This window comes from Alosa pseudoharengus, unplaced genomic scaffold (assembly GCF_046254945.1).
Source record: "Alosa pseudoharengus isolate Yale_2024_CS ecotype anadromous, Long Island Sound unplaced genomic scaffold, YU_APseudo_1.1 YU_APseudo_1.1_scf_15, whole genome shotgun sequence".
Lineage (NCBI taxonomy): Eukaryota > Metazoa > Chordata > Actinopteri > Clupeiformes > Clupeidae > Alosa > Alosa pseudoharengus.
The window spans coordinates 27,085,100-27,106,391 of NW_027468620.1; the positions used below are offsets into that span (position 1 = coordinate 27,085,100).

At 42.7% G+C, this 21,292-nt stretch overlaps 1 protein-coding gene across 4 annotated transcripts in view; it reads right to left on the minus strand.

The window, feature by feature from the left end:
* map3k21 (mitogen-activated protein kinase kinase kinase 21) overlaps positions 1-20,570 on the minus strand; it is a 28,764-nt gene extending 8,194 nt beyond the window's left edge. For all 4 annotated transcript variants that reach the window (XM_076286084.1, XM_076286083.1, XM_076286081.1 and 1 more), the window contains exons 1-6: positions 18,886-20,570; positions 7,065-7,245; positions 6,506-6,654; positions 5,973-6,148; positions 2,498-2,738; positions 481-603 (exon numbers count right to left, since the gene is read on the minus strand). In XM_076286084.1, the coding sequence (XP_076142199.1) occupies positions 481-603; positions 2,498-2,738; positions 5,973-6,148; positions 6,506-6,654; positions 7,065-7,245; positions 18,886-19,666 (1,651 nt within the window). In that variant the 5' untranslated portion in view covers positions 19,667-20,570. The remainder of the gene's footprint in view (positions 1-480; positions 604-2,497; positions 2,739-5,972; positions 6,149-6,505; positions 6,655-7,064; positions 7,246-18,885) is intronic.
* Positions 20,571-21,292: the final 722 nt, after the last annotated feature.

The following is a 21,292-nucleotide window of genomic DNA, read 5'->3' on the forward strand; positions in this document are numbered from 1 at the left end:
CGAGGTCATTGTAGAACAGGATTTTCAACACAAACATTTAATATATGTGCTACATCTGCAGTAATGAATAGCATATTTTGGAGTATTGCAATGTCTAGATCAACAACTTAACTCACTTAAAACTTTAAGTATTACCACACTTAGCTAACCTAACTTTTGCATTACTATGTAACTATGATCAGCTAAGGTAAGCAATAACTACGAGCAATAAAATGGTGAACTAATGCTAGAATCATATGATCTAAACTTTAACGTTACTGTTATTGTACGGATTCCTATAGACCCTTTCAAGAGAGTTCCATTATCAGCGTCATAGTTGGCCCCACAAGACTTCCTTTTTAACATTCCATATGTTATCTTAATGCAGAGGAAGTAGATTGGGAACCAAATAGAATGTTCAAGCATTGTTTTTGTTTTTATTGTTGAAAGGGTCTATTGGCGTGCTGGTCCGTGCTACAGGCCTGAGCAGAGGGGACTCACGCTGGATGGCGCGCAGGCGAGGGATCATGGTGGGACTGCTGGGAGGGCTGGAGCTCGTGCTGTTCAGGCTCCTCCTCTTGTCCATGGAGGGCGAAGCCTGGACGGTGATCTTGTGCTGGAAGTCTGTGAGGAAGGTTGGGGGAGGATGTTGAACACCAATATGAAATACAGCAATACACATAAGCACCGTGCTATGATGAGCTCCATGCTACTGCAGACTGTGTTAGATGTGGGTACCTTTTTCATCTCAGGAAAAGTAATTACTTAACATTGCCCATTATAGTGCTTAAGAGAGTTTTTTGATGGATGGGGTTTTTCTAGGTCTTTGCATTTGTCAGAAGGAGTTGTTTCAGAAGTAAATTGTCCTTGACAGGATATTCTAGAACTGACTGTAAAAAAATTGACTCCCAATAATTATCCTCCAATATAAATGTCTGGCTGGCAGACTTCCACAGTAAGGTTTCACAGCATAACAGAATTGTTGTCTAAACTACTTGTCCAGCCAGCCACAGAAGCACACCTCAGCACCAGTAAAAAGGGATGACTTAACCCTCCGCCCACACAAAGCTGCATCATCATGGCCATTAACTCGCCCACTGGCTTCCTCTCTGGACATTGAAAAATGAAGTTTCCTGTGTTGCATCACTTGTGTGACTTTGACCAACGATAAAAACCCAGCCTTGTGGAGTTGGGTACAGCTTGACTATAGTGTGTAGCCTAAGAAGCAGGGGCATGTTCATGTACTTGGCGTTCCCATTCCCATGATCCCATAAAAATATGGAATATTTTTGATTGTGTGTGTCAAGGCTGTCCTATAAAAACATGCACGGAAAAGCCTGGACTACCACACTGTAGTTCAGTGGTTCTCAACCTTTTTTGAGCAAACGCCCCCCTGACCTTACTTTGATCTTCTGCCCCCCCCCCCCCCACACAGACACACACAATTAAAAATTAAAAAAACTACACCTCTGGGTAGGCTATAGGCCACTCACATTCATGCTATATTGCTTAAATAAAAAAACGAGCCCATTTCTGTGCTGTTTTGGTTTCTTCTGGAATTATAAGAAAATGTCCCTATGAGCCTATTTTATTATTAAGCAGATTTATCCCACTGTTAGAAGCAATAGGAGACTGGTTGGGTAAAAAAAACCCACTAATAGCAATATTATAAGACCCCACCCCACCAACCCGTTCTCACTTTGATTGACATTACGGGCAAACAGGGTGTTGATGGTAGAACGCCTTGAATGCTGATTCCTCAGAGACTTGAAGTAGGCCGGATCTTTGGATGCTTTGTCGGGATGTTTTTTGATTAAATGTTCCTGTAACCGCGAGGGTTTCATGGCCTCATTCGAGAAAACGTGATCGCAGAGCAGACACATAGGTAAAGTAGTGTTCATCGGTGAAGGAATAAATCCATAATTGATGTAATTTGCATTGTACGGTCGGCACTTTTTCTTGCTATCCGCCATGTTTCTTTGTGTTGTTTTATTAAAGATGAAGACGTCACAGTGAATTGTGTACATTTTTATTGGTTATTGAACTGTTAAGCCGCAAACTTGGGTTATGTTTATCGGCGTTACTATAGAGATGACGATAGCTGGGGCTGGGGGATGTGAGTCCGGGCGCGTGCAGGCCCGAACTGCACTGACCACTGAGCATAGATGTATGACCACTGAGCATAGATAAACAGTAAAATGTAGCTGGGACGGTAGAGGGGTTAGAAACCCATGAGTGAAAATAGCCTATTTATTTTCAGGTAGCCTATTTTTGCACTAAAAATATGGGAAAACCATGAAAGTTTAAAATGTAAAAAAAAGGTTAAAAAAAACATTCCCAGCGCCCCCCTAGGTTGTACGAACGCCCCCCAGGGGGTGGTACCGTTGAGAAACCCTACTGTAGTTGAAGCAACTTTTTTTTCCTCCATTAAGACGTCTTGCCATTGCATCTCCTGGCGCAACTTTCAGAGTGGTCATTTTTGACCCCTCCGATCTCCCCACTCGCCCCGTGAGCTCACCTGAGGGGAGGCTGATGCGGTTGCCGTCCTTGAGCTTGAGTCGGCTGCGCTTGAACTTGCCCTTCCTCTTCTTGACGTTGGGCTTGTCCTTGTTGAGCTGGAAGATGAGGATGTTGAGCTCGCGCTCCAGCACGTTGATCTCGCGCTCGGCCAGCTGCTGCTCCCGTCGCTTCAGCAGCTCCTCGTGGGACTTCTGCTGGAGCGCCGCTCGCGTCAGCTCCTCCTCGCGCGAGCGCAGCTCCTGACCACCACAAGAGGGACGAGACAGCAGAGGACAGACAGCTTGGTTAGGGATAGAATCCAAAAGCTGGGGTCAAATAGGTGAACAGAAAATATCACAATCAAACACATATCTGCTTGGTTAGGCTGAAATCTTCTGGACATGATTTAGATGATTTACATGATAAACATACAACAGACAAAGTCCTAGGAAAGGGTATCAAGGAGCCAGCAGCCCTGATCATCCAGGTACATAAAGCAGTTACTACCATGCGGTAAATGCCACTTATTCCTCATCCACTGCAATTTTGAGGTGAAGTCAACCTGCCACACTGTGAAGGTCTACATGTAATCTGAAAGGCTTTCAACTCACTGATACAAAAAGCATACATTTACACGTCACCGATCTAATTTCTTTGCGCCTGAAGTCAACTCATTGTCTTGGAGGAACTTTTCAATTAAGTTCAACTCAAAGCATCACTGTAATATTATCACGGTCAATAGAACAAAATTTGACAGCAAGTTCATATTGACTGCCATCATCTTCTGTGGGTTTTAAATATGTGGTACGTGTCCTCTCAAAGTTTTGCATAGACATGAAAAGTAATAAACCTTATCTTAATGATACAAGGTCATAAAATTATTACTTTTTATCAGTCTACTTCTATTGGCATGCTTGGCCAGGACCGAAGTGTATTGAAGTCAGGCATTTGTAATGGGATAAACGACAACCCATTCCCCCTTTTTATATGGGCCTAAGCTCTCCATTCACAAGCCTTCACAATTGGACTGTTTTCACAAGGAGTGAACACAACGACTTAGTGTGGATCCTAGTCTTGGTAATGAAGATCAACATGTGATCAAGTGTGTAAACGTTCGACAAACCATTACAGTTCAGAGTCTTTTGGTATCACGTGCAACATTGTTACTAGTATCAACTGGATCTAAAAATAGCCCATTGGGGGCTATAGTTATTTCATAACACTCAAGGCTGAAAAGGGAGGCACTGTGAACTGCCTGAAACTAGAGTAAAGGCCAAGCAACCTTGCATCACCTGGAATGCCTTTCAGATGTTTTGACACTATGCGGCATACAGGACTGCTCATTCACCTAGGGCCACGGATCACTGGCTCAGAGAGACTGGCTGCAGCCAGTTTCAGTTCCAACAGCCCCAGGGCCAAACACTCTGGTTTCTCTCCAACACAACTGATCACAAATCAGTGTGACAGGCTGTGAACGTACTCCTGACAGCTCACACTGAACTGATTCAGACCCAGTGCTTTATGGGTTGAATGAGACCATGTCACCCATTTGAAGGCTTTCAGAAAGCACTACCTACATGGACCATCAGGAATGTGACTTGTTCCTCGCCCACCTCTACCACCAACATGATGCCAAGACAACACGAGAGTGCAACACCTGCTGCACTAAAATGTCATTAATGAATTCAAAGAATGTTCAAGGCAAAACTAACATCACAAGCGATACAGAGAACACATTACAGAGGTGACGCCAACAACATCTCTGTAATAAGGACCTCAGTACCCTCCACCCACCCCCCCTCAGGCAAACACAGTAGCCTAATCCATGGAGAATGACTTCTCTCTAAGCAGATCTGACAAAATTTGTTCACAAAACTAGAAAAGGCGAAAGGATTTGGTTAACTGTAATCACCTTTAACTTACAACCTTTCAAAAGAGCAAAACTCCTCTTATGGTTGCTGACAAGGATTCAGCTCAAGAGCGAGAGCGAGCGAGACCGACTTGCAGTTGACTGAAGGGAAATTCACTGGAACAGATGCACAGTTTTTCTTTTCTTCCAGTCTGCTACAGAACTGGCCAAGTTTGCCTCTTAACAATTGAGCTGAATGTGCAGAAAAGGCACATTCTTTGCTCAGGCAATTGGCAAATCCCCATTTGAAATAACGAGCAAGTAAGAGGGTGAGCAGCTTATGGAATTAAGCACGGGAAACACTGCTTAAACCATTTGGCTGCTAATGGCTTGCTTTTGTTAAGCCGACGATTAACTCACTTGCACAAAAACTAACCAATTAAAAGCAAAGGCGATCAAAATACTAGGGCTGCCAGATTTAATCTGTTACAGAGAAACTGTCCTTAATTCACACAAGGGGGCAAGACGCCTGTAAACACTTCGACTGAAGTACACCAACTTATCAATACTTTGATCCATCTAAACAACATTCATTTCTTAATAGATCTGGGGTACAGAAACATGTTCTCTGAAACACTAGCACTGAAGTGCACCTCTATTGATAATGCGGTCTTATCAAAACGTATGGTCCATTTTCCCAGTTTGAGTGTGGGAAAAGCACTGATCAAATATTAAGATGAAATGCAACTGTTTAATAAAGAAGTGTTGGAAGATCAGCACAGCCAGCCACAGTGCTGGGCCAGCAGGCACGTAGCCCATGGGGAGAAACTCGCTCACTTGTTACTCTTGTGTCCCCATTTGTGATAAACGTGACCGCACGCTGCATTTTGCTCTGGCTTGCTGCCTTAACAGAGGCCTTCACCAAGAATACCGTAATAAGGGACTAACAGTTTGCTGTTCACTGCTTGCAAACACAATACTAGGACACAACTAAATTATAAAATGGAGAATTTTATATTAGGGGCAGATTCAAACACTCAAAACAATGGAACTATACAAGAGCAAAGAAAGTGAACTCAATGACACTCAATTCATTTGAAATACAATTCAACAGCACAGACCTTAATTGTCAATGGCAGAAGAGAAATGAACAGAACAAGAAGTACAAGAACACAAACACCATTCATCCAATATAAATGCAATGCATAGACTAAAAACAAACATCAATGACAAGGGTTGGCACTTCAGCCTTTGGCTATGTTCACACTGGCGGTCCTCATACATAGTTCCAGTTTGTTTTGTACGATTTTTTAACCATATGGTTACATCCACACCTACATAAAATGCACACCCAAGTGGTAGCCTTAGCATACAAATTCCTTCTTGCAAACCCAGTATGAATTGATGTGTATCGATCTAATTTCAGTTACCAAAAAAAAAAAAATTAAATTAAAAAACAAATAATTGGGTCACATTTACAACTCAGTGCTGACATCTGCCTTGCTAGAGCATGGAGACAGAGTAACAGAAGTATGCCAGCCCAGTTACCTAGCCAATAGACTGCATCCATCACAAAGAAAACTCCAAATCACCACACAGAGAACAAACAAGACTACTAAACGAAATGTTTAGGCCCTGAGCTGACCTTCTCCTTAGTGCGCAGCTCGTCAAACATCTCCTGGATCTCCACTCGCCAGTCCTCCTGCATGGAGTGGAAAGAATCCTGGGGCATGGTAGCCATCACAGCCTCCTCGATGGCCGTCAGCTGCTCCAGTATGGCAGAGAAAGACGGACGGATGTGGGGGTCCTGTTCCCAACACTCTGCACAGAGAATGGACAGTGTCCATTTAGATAAGGCCAGTGATCAGTGCTGAAGTCATTGTTAAGGACTTGTGTTTACTTGAGGGGAAAACTTGCAGCTTAAAGCACAAATGTTTTACGAATGTTGTTTTTATCTTAAGTTTAATAATGCATGACGTTTTTTTTATACGTAAATAAAAGTACTCAAACTTGACTTGTTCAATGTCTTTGCTACTTTACCATCATGTTATGTTTGCAAATACTTTCATTTGATTAACTTCATGACTTGGGTGTCTTTCAAACCATTTCTTTAATTAACTTTGGGTCAAGTGGTGGGGTGTTGTGCATCCCGTTGGGGGTGTAATGGCCACTACAAACCTTCCATGAGCTTAGCAAAGGGCTCGGGGCAGGTGGAGGGAATAGGGAGGGTGAGTTTGTTCACGGCCACGCCATAGGCCACAGCCAGCCCGTCGATCCCTCGATAGGGAACCTCCCCAGTGAGCAGCTCCCACAGCAGAACCCCATAACTGGCAGGGAAAGACCAGAGGGTTCACCACACAATATCACTATGCAAAGACTTGGACAGTAATGTGGACTGTTTTTCTTAACTAGTAATAAAGCAATGGAGCACTAACTGAATTATACATAATAGCACAATGATGACACCCATAATTTGCACCCATAGTATGGTGGATATAAAATCACAAGTGTATCATAAAAACTTTACATGAACTTTTGACTTTTCCTGATATGCAAAGCATACCACATACATGTAAATGTATACATTTAATGGAGAATATCTATTGAGACAGAAGTGAACTACAGGACTAGGCTCAACACCATAGCCGTGTTTTGTCTAAAAATTCTCCTTGAAGTTTATCCACTTGAGGTGAAGTGCACATCAGTGACTGAGCTGGCGAGGTGCAATGAATCTCACCTCCAGACATCACTGCCCTTTGAGAAGAGCGAGGACTTGATGACTTCTGGTGCCATCCAAGAGTAGGTGCCCGCGGCGCTCATCTTCGTGGTTTTGTGCCACTCTCGTGCCAGACCGAAGTCTGTGATCTTCAGAGTCTTCCGGCCGATGTAGTCATTCTCGATTTTTTCAAGTAATAAAACTGGAGCAGATTGGATGAAAAGAAGGACAAACACGAAAGGGAGAGAGATATTACAAACCAATACAGACAGACAGGGAGAGAGAGAGAGAGAGACAGGGATAGAGAGAGAGAGAGAGAGAGAGAGAGAGAGAGACAGGGAGAGAAAAAGAGAGAGAGACAGGGATAGAGAGAGGGATAGAGAGAGGGAGAGAGAGGGGGAGAGAGAGGGGGAGAGAGAGAGAGAGACAGGGATAGAGAGAGGGATAGAGAGAGAGAGACAGGGAGAGAAAAAGAGAGAGACAGGGATAGAGAGAGGGATAGAGAGGGGGAGAGAGAGGGGGAGAGAGAGAGAGAGACAGGGATAGAGAGAGGGATAGAGAGAGGGAGAGAGAGGGGGAGAGAGAGAGAGAGGGATAGAGAGGGAGAGAGAGAGAGAGAGAGAGAGAGAGAGAGAGAGAGAGAGAGAGAGAGAGAGAGAGAGAGAGAGAGACAGGGAGAGAAAAAGAGAGAGACAGGGAGAAAGAGAGAGACAGGGAGAAAGGGAGAGAGAGAGAGACAGAGAGAGAGAGGGTGAGAGAGAGAGAGGGAGAGAGAGACAGGGAGAGAGAAAGAGAGAGAGACAGAGAGAGAGAGGGTGAGAGAGAGAGAGGGAGAGAGAGACAGAGAGAGAGAGGGTGAGAGAGAGAGAGGGAGAGAGAGACAGGGAGAGAGAAAGAGAGAGAGAGAGAGAGAGAGAGAGAGAGAGAGAGAGAGAGAGAGAGAGAGAGAGAGAGGGTAAAGTTTAGACACACAATAAAACACATCCCAAGGTCCAAAGTCATTCAGTGACTTGATAATTAGGTTAAAGGTAGGTATAGTGTATCGGGACTTCCCCGCTGGTGCCCTGCATTCTGTACATACAACTGTCCCCACCTCTGGGTAAGGCAACACCTACACGAACCCCTTTAATTAGATACACACTGGAGAGATAAAAGGGATCGATTGCTCTATGGCAACTGTTTGTTCTTGGGCTTTGGAGTGTAATATTAATTTCAGTACATGTGATCCATTGGCACGGAGCCTCTTCACTCATGACTAACAACATGAAAATGCGGGGAACGCCTGTTTAGTTACACCACCCATATTTACCCAGCACATTCTTTATGACCATGACATGACACACTGGGATCAAAATACTATACTAGCACTGTATTGTGATGTGTAGTAACTGCAAGTGAAGGAAGACGGTAAATCTGACCTACTTGGCAAACAAGGTGAGGTGAACAGGGAGGGGAAACAAATATATGAAAATAAAATGTCTATTAATACATTTTTGCTATTGTCCTTGACAAACATTTCTTGTGACTGAAAATGGGAAATATAACAAAAACATGATCACCAGACAGTGTGAGAGCCTCTTCCTACACCCCTGTCTCTAAGTGTTTATGGTTAATTACCATCCATTATTGCACAGTCGAAGATAAGACTAGCACAAAGACCTTGACTCCAATGCTCGTGCCAGAACCACTAGACTATAACCACAAAGGCAAAGGCCTGGCAGAGGATACATACAAGGCCAGTTAACGCACCACACTGACTTCTCTGTCTTACACACACACACACACACACACGCACATGCACACACAGTGTGTAGGAGAGAAAATAACCACTGTTCAGAGTAAAGGAGGAGTAAGGAGGATGTGAGAATTGCTATTTTCTCCATAAAGGCCTTGACTTTCTTTTCCTGTCTTCTTTATGGCCATTTTGTTTTACCCCAGAATCCATCCCTATGCATAAGTTGCAGCCACTAAGCCGCCTCCATCTAACACCTGATGATGAATCTTCTCCATCTTCTCTATCCCCATGCATCAGTTGCAGCCACTCAGCTGATGCCTTCGCTGGGACAAAGATTGATGTGTGTACTACACACTGTGCTTCATACTCTTATGTTCTTAATGCAATATATCAACACTTTTATTGGAGGGAAACCACCAATGCTTTAATTGTATTTTAAAACCAGTTTTACTGGTTTTGCACTGATTTGAGAATCCAGGCCTCACAACAGCCTAGCTAATTCTAGCAAAACAAGAGTATGAGGAAGTCCCAGTTACAGTCATTCCAGAACATGCGTTACCATGGTTTCATATCAGGGATGCCAAAACCGCATGCCTGCATGGCAAAGGTTTACCACCTCCTGGTTTTACACTGTGTGAAGTGAAACTCTGTAGAGGTACTGGACTTTTGTCCAAGACAAAGACACAAAAATGGATATACATACAGTAAGTAATGCAGAAAAGAGGGCGAAAACTGATTACAGGTTATCTAGTCTAACACAGGCTAAAACCAATATTACCTGATTTCCTTTTTAATAAAACAATTTTTTTAACCAATTGAAACTCTTCTTTTTGCTTGAAGGCTATGAAGGTATTGGCAAATCTACAAAAATATGTACAACAGTGATCATGGTGAACATTAAGGCAGAATTGACAGTGTGAATGTGACAATTAGGCTCTTCATTTTGAAAACAAAAGAAAATAATAATAATAGTAATACACTTGGTGCCAGTTTAAAAAAAAAAAAAAAAAAGCAACTGCTCTAAATTCTGGACAGATCCAAGTGGACATGTCCAGTCAAGAGTGATCTAGATACTCTTGTAATAGAACTGGAGAAAAAAAAAAAAATCACACTACATAGTTCAAACCAAAGATTCTAGAACAGAGCTCTGTTCTAGAATCTTTGGTTCAAACCCTCTGAAGCGATCTGCTCGAGACTGGCCCTTCAGTCCTGGAAGGGGTCACTATACCTTCTAATCCCACCCCACCCAGCGCTATGATGAGCTCCCCTTTGAAATAGGAGAGAAGGCTCATATGGCTGGCCCTAGAGGCCCTCTGGCATCCATCTTAACAGCACAAGGTGGGCTGACTACAGTCTGGGAACTGGCCGTGGCTTTACAGCACAGGTGGAAGGAGGCTGAACATGTCTTCAAGTTAGTTTAGCTTCTAGCTTTAAAATAGCGACATTTATAGCGGACCAATGAATACTTAATTGGAATATCCACGGTGGGAATAGTACATGCTCTAGTAACAGTGACCTTCCTCTTACTGTTGATTTGACTTGTGGTGTCCATGGTCATCTACTAGTCTTTGAGGAGATTTTGGTGTTTGGATGAAATAAAACACTGACCACAAACATCACTCTTGCTTCTGTCAAAAAGTTAAACTTTTATCTCATGTGGCCACGGAGCTCTGACGTAGATGAGTTGAAGAGCATCCTCCCACACGGATCTCCTCCCACTTGTAAAGCTGGTCTATTTGACCACAGCACAACCCTCCCCACTACGTCTCCTTCTTCACTTCTGTAAAGTACATCCTGTTGCTACAAAGTGCTATGAATAAAGGTCATTGTGTTATTCTTAGCATGCTTGCTTGTTATTTGCAATAACTGGGGGAACTTTGCACAATATTTAAGATTTTGAGATAGTAGAATATTTTTGAATGGCGACAAATGGTGCAAGACATTAGAGAATTATCAATAAAAAAAATCATTTAATGGAAAACAATCATATTTCTTTCAACCATAAAATATCTACAACAAGTCTTTGGTTGTGGTAGATGCTGTCCATGGTTGTGGTAGATGAGTTCCTGCTACTTGGACATTTAAAGGTAGACTATATTCAGTAAAGTAAAAATGATTGTGTAGTGCTCAAGCTCCTTTGCTTGTTTCTGCCACAGATAACTTCACAAGCGCAAACTACAGTTTAGGTTTCACTGTAATGACATCAAGGTTATAATTAATGTCACAAACAGTAGCAAGTCCACAATAAATCCGGGGAAATGCAACCCAGCTACACAGTTTAGATACTAGATGTCAGATGAAAGAAAACTGTTAGAGGAAGACTGTCTGAAATACAAAGCCCTGAATTAACTTTAACTACCTCGTTCTGCCTACCCAACGCAGTTAACAGCTTTATAATCAAGACCTACACTGTCAGTTTACTACAAAAACTGGTTGTTGTAGAGGGCCCAGTTTGAGTTTGTCTAGGCCTAATTCTTTCTACATAGTCCTCAAGCAGCATGACAAGACATTACTATAATCTAATATCAATCTAAAGAGGTCTATTGCTGTCCATTGCCATAAGAACAGCGCATACATTTTATTTGTAGAGCACAATACACTGACCTAAGCTATAGGATATGCAGGAAAAATGATAATGGATCATCTCAAGACCTCTTTAGTACACTGGTAACAAAAGTGTAGCTGGGGCCAGTTGTTCATCTCATAAAGGAAGGCAATTATTGGGAGGGAACTTGGGAAGAGGGGTGGGGGGGGGGGTCACCTCTCGATCAGCTACCGAGCTCCACTTTCTCCCACCCCCATTCCTTAGTGCAGATATTTACGGTGGCCATTCCACTGAGGGCCGGGAAATCACCTTTGCGACAATAGCAACCATTGAGGTGCGCTGGCTACGGCTGCCACAGCCTGCCATTGTTCTGCATGAGACCCACTTTGTGTGTGTATGTGTGTCTGTGTGTGTGTGTATCTAGTGTGTACGTCTTCTAGAGTGTGCGGCCAACATACTTGGGATTCTTTGCACCTTTCAATTGGTGCGCTCGAAACTACAACATAAAGTGTGTCATGAACTCTTGGCTCTGGGCCAAGTTTCAATGACAGCCAGCAAGATGCTGCCACTGTCTCCTATCTTCCATCAATCTGGCTTCAAACTAAGGACAAATCTAAATCTGCCTCTACTTTTAACAAGAGCAACAGCAAGACCAGTAGCAGCCGTAACAGGAGAGGGAGAGTAGCTGCCACTGTGGGGTGGGGGCTGGGGTGGGAAGATTAGATATAATGAAAATAAGCCTCTCAGAACCCTGGAGTTGGGGGCATTCTTGAAGGCGATGGTTACCAGGCAACCGGTGCTTGACCACTCCATTGTGAAAACTTATGTTAAGCTTTTTGGCCTCTCATTAGTAGAATTCCAGAGAGCGAGGCATTAAGAGATTAAGGAATGCACAAACACACAGTCCTGTTTGTGTGACTTCTCGTCACACACACACACACACATACACACACACACACACACACACAACCCAGATGGGCTGCATGAGGTGCGGCTTGAGCATCTGGGTCCCAGCTCCCGGTGTTGTCCTTCAGTTTGGAAAAAAAGCCCTCCCACACAATGCATCTCTGGCCAATGAATAGCCAATGGGCTTGTGTAGGGCTATTTGTTGTTTGCGGTTTCCTGACGAACAGAGCATTAAGTAAAAGCTCAGTCCCCCCAGTGGGTGGTGTATTCACTGGGACTCTGGGCAAACATGCTATTTTTTCAATTAAGCTTGGCAAGCTAGCACTGTTGATTGTCACAATCGTGTGGAGAGGCAAACAAACTGACTTGCGTTAACAGTGACTTTGCTAGGCCCCCTCTAAGTCATTGAGGCTCCTGTGTCTGTCTACCGCAACTCTTTTCACCCTCCAAAGGGGCAAGCAAAGTTCAGACAGAGAGGAATTTAACATTTTACTTGACGGGAAAACAGCACTAGGCACAACAGTGGCAACGCTGCCTACTGAAAGATGCAGAGCTATCGTGTTCAATTTCACAGGCAGACAACATCCCCTCCTCTCTCTGGCTAATGTCCACGGAGTGAGTGGCCTTCACTGTGTAGGCTCCAGCTTAATAGGAAACAAGAACCTGATGAGACAAAGACACATACTGTAAAAGTGATAGACTACACTGCACCCGAATCGTGTTCCAAAGCGACACTGCCAATGTCTCAAACAAGTGGCTACGTTACCCCTCTCTCCATCTGTCGAGAACACAGTGAACATTTCAAGTGGCTACATTCATTGATTATTTAAAACAATTACCCAAGTTACTCTTGGAAACGTAAGCAAGGTCCCCTGCATGTGAACTTGCAGCGCTCAGAAATCAGAGTCTGGAATGGCCACCAGGAAAGGCCCAACAACTGATATTGAAAATGGCCTGTGCACAACCACAACCTACATGTTTTCACAAACTACTGAGAGGCCAGTCCTCACCAAGAGAAAAGTTCAAGAGGTTTAAGTTAACTGTCCAATGATCCACTGTCCAGTAGTAATCTCTTTCACAAGTTTTAGTCAAGTTGCTCTCACACATGCAACATCTGCAAACTATTAAAGATCATCACTGGGATAATGGAGAATATTTCTTAGATACAATTGGTTACATTTGCATATATTCCTTTAGTAAATGCCAACATCTAAACTGACTTAAAGAACAGAAGGACTTCACTCAGCCTACAGTAGGACTACACTAAGTCACATACAACATAAAAATATGTGACTCCCAAACTGGGCCCAATGCTTCAAGCCAGTGTTGGATCTTGGGGACTTAAATGAGAACCAACTTTCATTTCGGAAAAGAGACCAGCTGAACAAACTGAGACCTCATTTCGCATTTCCCACTTAAGCACCCCCATGCCCCCCAGCCCAAAACCTCCCACTTGCTTCTGTTGCTTTCCAGTCTTGGCCAGCTGACCTAAGATCAACACACCCCTTCCCCCAACTCCTCACCCTGGCCTCTGGGCCCCACACCCCATCATCTGCATCCAGACTGGCCGAGTGCTGTTGCCACGTGTATTAGGAGAAACAAGTCATGAGATCCTCAGTGAAAAGGCCCAAAACACCTTTATTTACTTAATGGGGCCTGGGGATACAGTAGGGAGGCAGTGTTACCAATTTGGGTGCCGGTCATTTTTGTATTGTATTTTTTTTATATCATGATTATGTCTATTGGAGTACTTCAAAATGTGAAAGTCTCAATTTTTCCTGCTGGTTTTAGTGACATTGGTCAATCACGATACCTTTATAGGGTGTTTTCTCAAAATGTCCCCCCCCCCCCATACAGTAGAACTCACACCAAACGTATCGGTTTGATACCTATCTATATTCTGAAGGTCTTGATGACAGAAAGGTTTGATCCATCATTCATAGCCTGATTTATTATAACCATAAAACATAAATACACAACAAAACAATTTTAAAACTGATTATATCCAATCTTCAGATTTCTGTTTTCAGGAATACACAAAAATTGGTGCATATTTTAGTATGCCTAATTTGCATATAAACAATTTTAAAAACGTTATAACGCAGAAAACCGTTGTACGAGTAAACAGGTACAAGAAACTACTCAGAAAAAAAATGGTGACACGATTTTCCTCCCAGTTTAATCACCTAAGATGATACTCCAACCACTCTTCAAAAATCACAGAACTACATAGACACCCCTACTAATAAATACGATTTCTGCTTTCTGCCTAGGGCCTTACAAACCCCGAGTTAAACCATCTTGAAAGATTTTGATTAAGACAAGGGCAGGGAAGAAAGCGAGACTTAAAACAACAACAAGCTATTATAATCACCTATTAGCAACAGCAAGCAATAACACATAACCCACCACACAATAGTTCACTATGCCTATACAAATGGTGGTCAGTATGTTTTTATTGTACTATTTGTGTCTTGTGGACAACGCCTGCTGATTCACTGGGCCATTGGGGCCATTTTCACAAACCACGCTCAGCTCTGTCTCCACCCTGTGCAGTACAACAAATGCAAACATACGATTTTAACACCAAAGTCACACATGTGCTGATATGCATCATCCAACCTCTATTAGGCTAAAGAGTATGAAGACAGGGAAAGCAGCAGGCAACATCACTAGTTGGAGACAAGTTAACTGCAGTAACCCAGTAGATCAAAGCTATAACCTACTGTAGGCTATACTGTGCAATGCTATAACCTAGGCTATACTGTGCAATGCTATAACCTAGGCTATACTGTGCAATGCTATAACCTAGGCTATTTCATTACTAGGCTAGTTTATTACATATTGCACAAAGACAGCCTCTTTTATGATAATACACATACTTATTCGCAAAAAGACAGCCTCATTTATGATAATACACATACTTATTCGCACAAACTGCAATGCATTTGAAATTCAAATGATAATCCACTTGTTCATAAGAACTGGGTAGAGATAGCCCCCTCCAAGTCCAAGTGGTGTCAGTTAACACTCTCACAACAGAATTATGTCCTATAATGACAGCCGATAACTCAAATTACCACCATGGTTTGGTCCTACAAATGGCCAGTCAAACCCTCTAACCTCAACTGACCTTGGTCTTCGTGGAAGAGGAGACCGGTAAGATGCCACTTCTACTGTGCCACTTTGCAGAGCTTTTATACCATGTTGACCCCAGACCCTAAGCATCCGTGACTGAACAACAGCCACATTGTTGGGAAGGTCCTAAGCATGGCTAGCCTCGATAGTACCCCGACATAATGGATTCAATTAAAAGTGCAGTCCCTGAGCTCCTCACAGTATGTTTCATTGATTAAAACACAGTCGAAACATAGCCTATGTGTAGTGTTTAAAGTGATACAACTGCTGCAACTGCTATGTTTTACTGCTCAGAGAGGTCGTCTATGTTTATCAGTTTAGTAAAAGCAGCAGGAGCGCTTGTCTAAAACTAGTGTGCCTACCTGCCTACAAGGCATCGTTTTACATATCCACAGGGTTATTCTTCTACCTGAACCTCAAACCTACATAGCCTGCCCAGCTAGTTGGAACAACAGATGATAAATTCCTGTATGCTGTTGTGCATGGAGAGATCCATCAAGACAAGGTTAACTTTTAACTCTAATTACTTACACTACTAAAATAGCTCACAGAGTCAATATCTTCAAATTGTACTGGCTAACAAACCAGACAGCTAAAGTGCCCATGATGACACTAAGCAGAAGTAAACTCTCTGTAGTCTGTACACAGCAGCGCTGGATACCCACATTTACTACAGAACACGCCACGCATAGAATCACTACACCAAGTGACCGACCATAGTCGACTAAGGCCGACCATACCATCATGAAACATCTGTACCTTTACAACAGATTTGGTATCGTCCCATGTTCGCCTTGTTGACTGGTATCGACAAATTTATATGACATTTACAGATGGCAGTGGCTGATCTGTTATGTTATGTTATCTGTTATGTTGCATCAGCTCTGCACAAGGTAAATGTTGTGCTATAAAGGCCTGAAAGACTGGAAAAAGGTTAATTTATTTTCTTTTAAGAATATTTTTGTTTCCACTCTAGGTAAATTAAAAGGTATAATTAACAACAAAAACTAAGTAAACAAAGAAAAAAATAATGGTATAAGCATCGTATATCGGCCAAATTGTTATTTTATACATCAGTATCGGCCCAGAATCAGTGCATCTCTAACAGATCATTTAATGTACACGAGTCTGCTCATGTGCTGCTTGGGCATACGGGATAACAGGACAACATATTAGCATATTAAATATACATCAGAAAAATCGTGTGGTAAATTGATTGTCTCTACCCTTCCATATATGTGCTACAAGTGACTAGCAATCACATAAAACTAAGGGACAACTTTATTCTCTCTCGTTCTCTTTGTGGTACCATCAATCTGTGGCAATCTGTGGTTTAAGGTAGTTTTTCTTAGCCTAGAAATCTAGACGCACCCGCCCCTCAAACTGAGCATTGCGAATGGTGAGTCCCCAGACCCTACATCTTGATGTGGGTCTTGCTCGTCAGGCTAAGTTGTTCTGTGAGAAAATGCAAAAAGGCAGCATAAAGGTAAGAGAGCAAAAGGAGATAGAACAACCATAACTGAGAAATACGTGGATGGTGGCATTGCCTAATTTAAGATCCAACAAGACTAAATAAATCTGGAACAGAGATTTCAACTTCTGGCTAAACTCATTCACTAAAAACACACCATACAGCGAATGTGTGTGTTACCTTAAGACTTTTCAAAAAGATATGCTACAGGGCCGTTTTTTTTTTTTAAGTGAAATCTTGTTTGGAGCTAAAACAGCATTCACAAGTCCAATGACTATACCCTCCTTGCAGGCAGGGAAGCCGTGGTTGTCAGACCAGCTTTTTTGTAAAGACACTGAGGGGTCTCTTTGGCTGGAGGGGCCTGTCCCAAATAAGAACAGGTGATCCCTTAACTACAAAGCCCCTTTTCATCCTGCTAACATCCATCACATTTATAGGCTCTCTGTCAGGATAAGATTGCACTCCTTTACTACAGGTGACAACGCTGTAAAGATCTGTCTGTTATTCGCCCATTAGTTCTCATTGAGTTTTCAGTGATTGTGTTACCTGCGAAGATAATGTTCAACATTGCCAGACTGGACTCTTCTCACTCTACCAGGCACACTAACTACTTAAATTAAGTTATGCAAGTTGAGTCTATATATCTCCATCTATATCAGAAATTACATTTCATGACATGAACACTAAAAGGCTCCCAATACACTTCTCAAAATTTCCACTCAAATCACCCTCCTACACACATACACTTTCATTGAGACAATGTCCCGTAGCATTCTTTTTGAATGGAGAAAAAAATGCATTTATTAATACCTAGGATTCATTCCAGGTGGGTGCTATAAATGGCATATGACATAGTAGGCACAACTCTCTGAAAAAAAGTCACCTGATCTTCATCTGCAGATTCTAAACCCAAGAGAATCATATACAATTATATAAGGAGCTGATAACATGCTTTGTAGTCTATTTTTCATAATAGGTTATAGACAGTGTTTCCTCTAGGATTTTTTTACGCAGTGGGGGCAGGCCTGTCCGAACCACCCCCCCCCCCCCGGCCCACGGAACTGACAACTGACACTTCGCTGCAACACAAACAATTATATGTATTCACCTCTATTCACACACAATGAGGCATTATTTTCAGTTGTGATTGAGCTGTATATTTGGAGAATCTACAACAGGTCTGCACAATGAATTTTGAAAGGCAACTGCGACTATTGTACGTCTGCCCCATTTCTGATACCGTGGGGGAAGAAAATTAAACCGTGGGGGGCCGCCACTACCAAATCAACATAGAGGAAACACTGATAGATGAGTACTGCATCACTCAGCCAATCATTCTTTCAAGAGCATAGCCTAGTCTCTTCTCTCAGCACTACTAGTGTATATGAATTAATAAATAAATAAACAATCTCTGCTGGGGAGTGGAGCTAATAGCAACTAGGCCTAGTTATAGATATGTACTACTTGGGGGTAGGAGTTTGTCATTAATTTAAAGGACTAAGCATAGGATGTGACTACACCAACCGATAAAACACATTCAATAGTGCCAACATTTAGGCAATACTGCAAAAGAATAACAAGCAATGTGTTATTACTTAATGTGCCTTTCCAGAGCACAGGAGTCAATAAAAGACATTAGCCAAGTTTTGCCAATCATCCTGATGGACCTGGGGATTGGTTCAATATAACTCAGACACTCCTCCATTTCTGTCCATCTATGGACTTGAGTGGGAAAGGGTATGATGTGGCAGGTTTATGGTAATATCAGACCAAACTGTATTGTGAAACAAATCACAAGGTGCAGTGTAGTTCACATACAATAACGGACGGTTAATCATTTATTCCACTCATTGCAAAAAGCACATTCCTTAGAGTTGACACCTTGATATAAGAAGCACTAACACATGCCTGTGTGCATGTTTGCAAAGAGATAAGCTGGCAATGGAACAGCCCAAGGCCTACTTTGTGCAATAAGGCAATCCAGGAAAGTGTTTGTGAGCAAGAATGCATGCATGTGTGTGGGGGGAGGCAAATGAGTTTTACTTACTGTTGCTAGATTTCAGGTCTCTGTGAATGATAGGGACTACTGCTTCTTCATGAAGATAGTGCATGCCTCTGGCAATTTGAACAGCCCAGTTCACAAGAATGTGCGGGGGTATCCTTCTACCAGCCAAAGCCCGGTTCAATGTTCCACCACGAGCATATTCCATGACAAGACACAAGTTCGGCTCCTCTAAACATACCCCTTCAAGCTTTATGATAGTGGAGTGTTGTAGCATGGAAAACAGTTTTGCCTCTTGTTTAACACTGTTCGCAGTTGCAGTAATGTCTTCATCGGGGTCCTGTCGAGCAGCTTTGACAGCAACCTCTTGGTCCTTCCATGTTCCTCGGTAAACTTTACCGAAACCACCAACTCCGATAATTTCTTCTAAAACTAGTTCACTAAAAGGGATCTGTACGGGGGAACTTGGGACATTCTCTCGCACCCCCACCGAGCCACCGGCGGGAAGTCTGTAAATGGCAGGCTGAAAGGTAACATAATTAGCAGGAAAGATGCCGACACGGTGGTTGATTTTGCCTGTCCACCAGCCTTCGTCACCAGATATTGCGGCATCTTTGGACAGTACCTCAACCACGTCCCCACGCCGTAGGCTGAGCTCGTCTTCTCCGCTAGGCTCATAGTCGTAGACAGCCGTCCACAGAGATCTAGGACATGAGGGCGCAGAATGAGCCCAAGTTCTGGCAGTGTGGGTCTCTGTCCAGGCATGGTCTCCACTTTGGATCGGCCCTCCTTCACCGTTTAGGAAACCACCCTTGGAAAGATCCATGTCTCGGTGTCTGTCGCCGCACCATAAGGTGCTTAGTTGTTGGTGCAAATTGTAATTAAATGTAGCACTGTGGCTATTATATTATGGCTTCAAAAAGTAAGGCAGGAAATGTCTAAAAAGACTAGAAGCTAGCTGCTACAAAAACTGAATCTCATAGAAACGTTACAGATCAGCAAATCTACATGACTGGTGGCAGGTGGCCTCTGCCTCCACGTAGCCTATCTAGAGTCGCAATGTGTCTTTGTATTGTATCGTCAAGTGTTTGCTAACGCTAAAAAAATACACAAATATGACTGTGCTCCAAATACATAACGTAGTCGAAGACTTAAAATCCAATGTATCAAGGTTTTATGGATGATACATTTCACGTCATATAGCCTAGTATTTACATTCCGACATAATACTAGTTATCTTGCTGGTTTTGAAATTCTTACCATTAGAATTCTAGGCCATGATGAAGAATTATCCATTGAACGGAGGTTTCGTGTTCGGAAGCGCAACAACGTTAACTTAGACGTCTTCCCTCACAATCAATGACACAAACTTTAGCCTACCATCAAACTCCGCTATCCCACAATCCGATGAATAACCAACTGATTGAAATATACATTTTAGCACGATTCAACATAAACGATGAGCTAGCCACTCAGGCTAACGTAAGTTCACACACTTTTTAAAAACTTTACGGTCAACCTGTAGGATAGCCTACATTGACAGCTTAAAACTAACAACAAGAGTTTTGCAAAAAACTTGTTTGACGTTTTACCACGAGGATATCTGCTGTCTTCTCCTAGCACTCCAAAATGTCCCAACCTAACTCCTGAATTGCGACCGACTTAAAAATCCCATAACGTTGGATTCGGCAAGTTGACTCAAAACAATCCACACTGCGCCGCCATCGCTCACAGACTCCACCGACCCGTCTGACCAGGAGAAGCGCTAACGGATTGGTGCCTTTAGATCACGTGGTAAATGTGAAAGGGAGGAGATTCTCAGATCACACTCAAAGTAAAAACTTTACAAATGCAATTTATGTTAACTATGTAACCATAATGTTAAACAAAGAGTGGGCTAAGGTTGGAAATAGGCCTACCTATCACTTAAAAATAGACATGGTCTTCCTTGGCATGAAGATCTTAGGCCTACACATGAGCCTTCTGTTGTGATGTGGTGGGTATTTATTTTACCACGTGTTGTTTTTGACTACATGTTGTTTGGCCTATCAACCCCACCCACAAATTATAAACCTAATTAGCTCTTGGCCTACATTAGCGATAGGGTATTTTGGAATAAGTTAAAATGTCGTCTAATAGCGACCATTCAAATAATCCCTATTCTGGTTCTAAAATGCCTGTGTGCACCTAAGTATAGGCTAATTATATTGCCTATATGCAAATCATATTGTGCTTATGGTAAACACTGGCCGCTTGATGGTGGCGTATTGACATAATGGCTGATATTGGGCTGCTGATTTTTTTTAATGGCCAGCCTCATGTTTAAAGATTGGCATGCGGATGACTCAGTCATGAACACGGCGTATGATTAATGGAACGCGCTCTGAGAGTTCCATCGCAAATTGGTTCATCCCTCTCTCACCACACCCCCACCCATCCTCGCTTCCAGGAG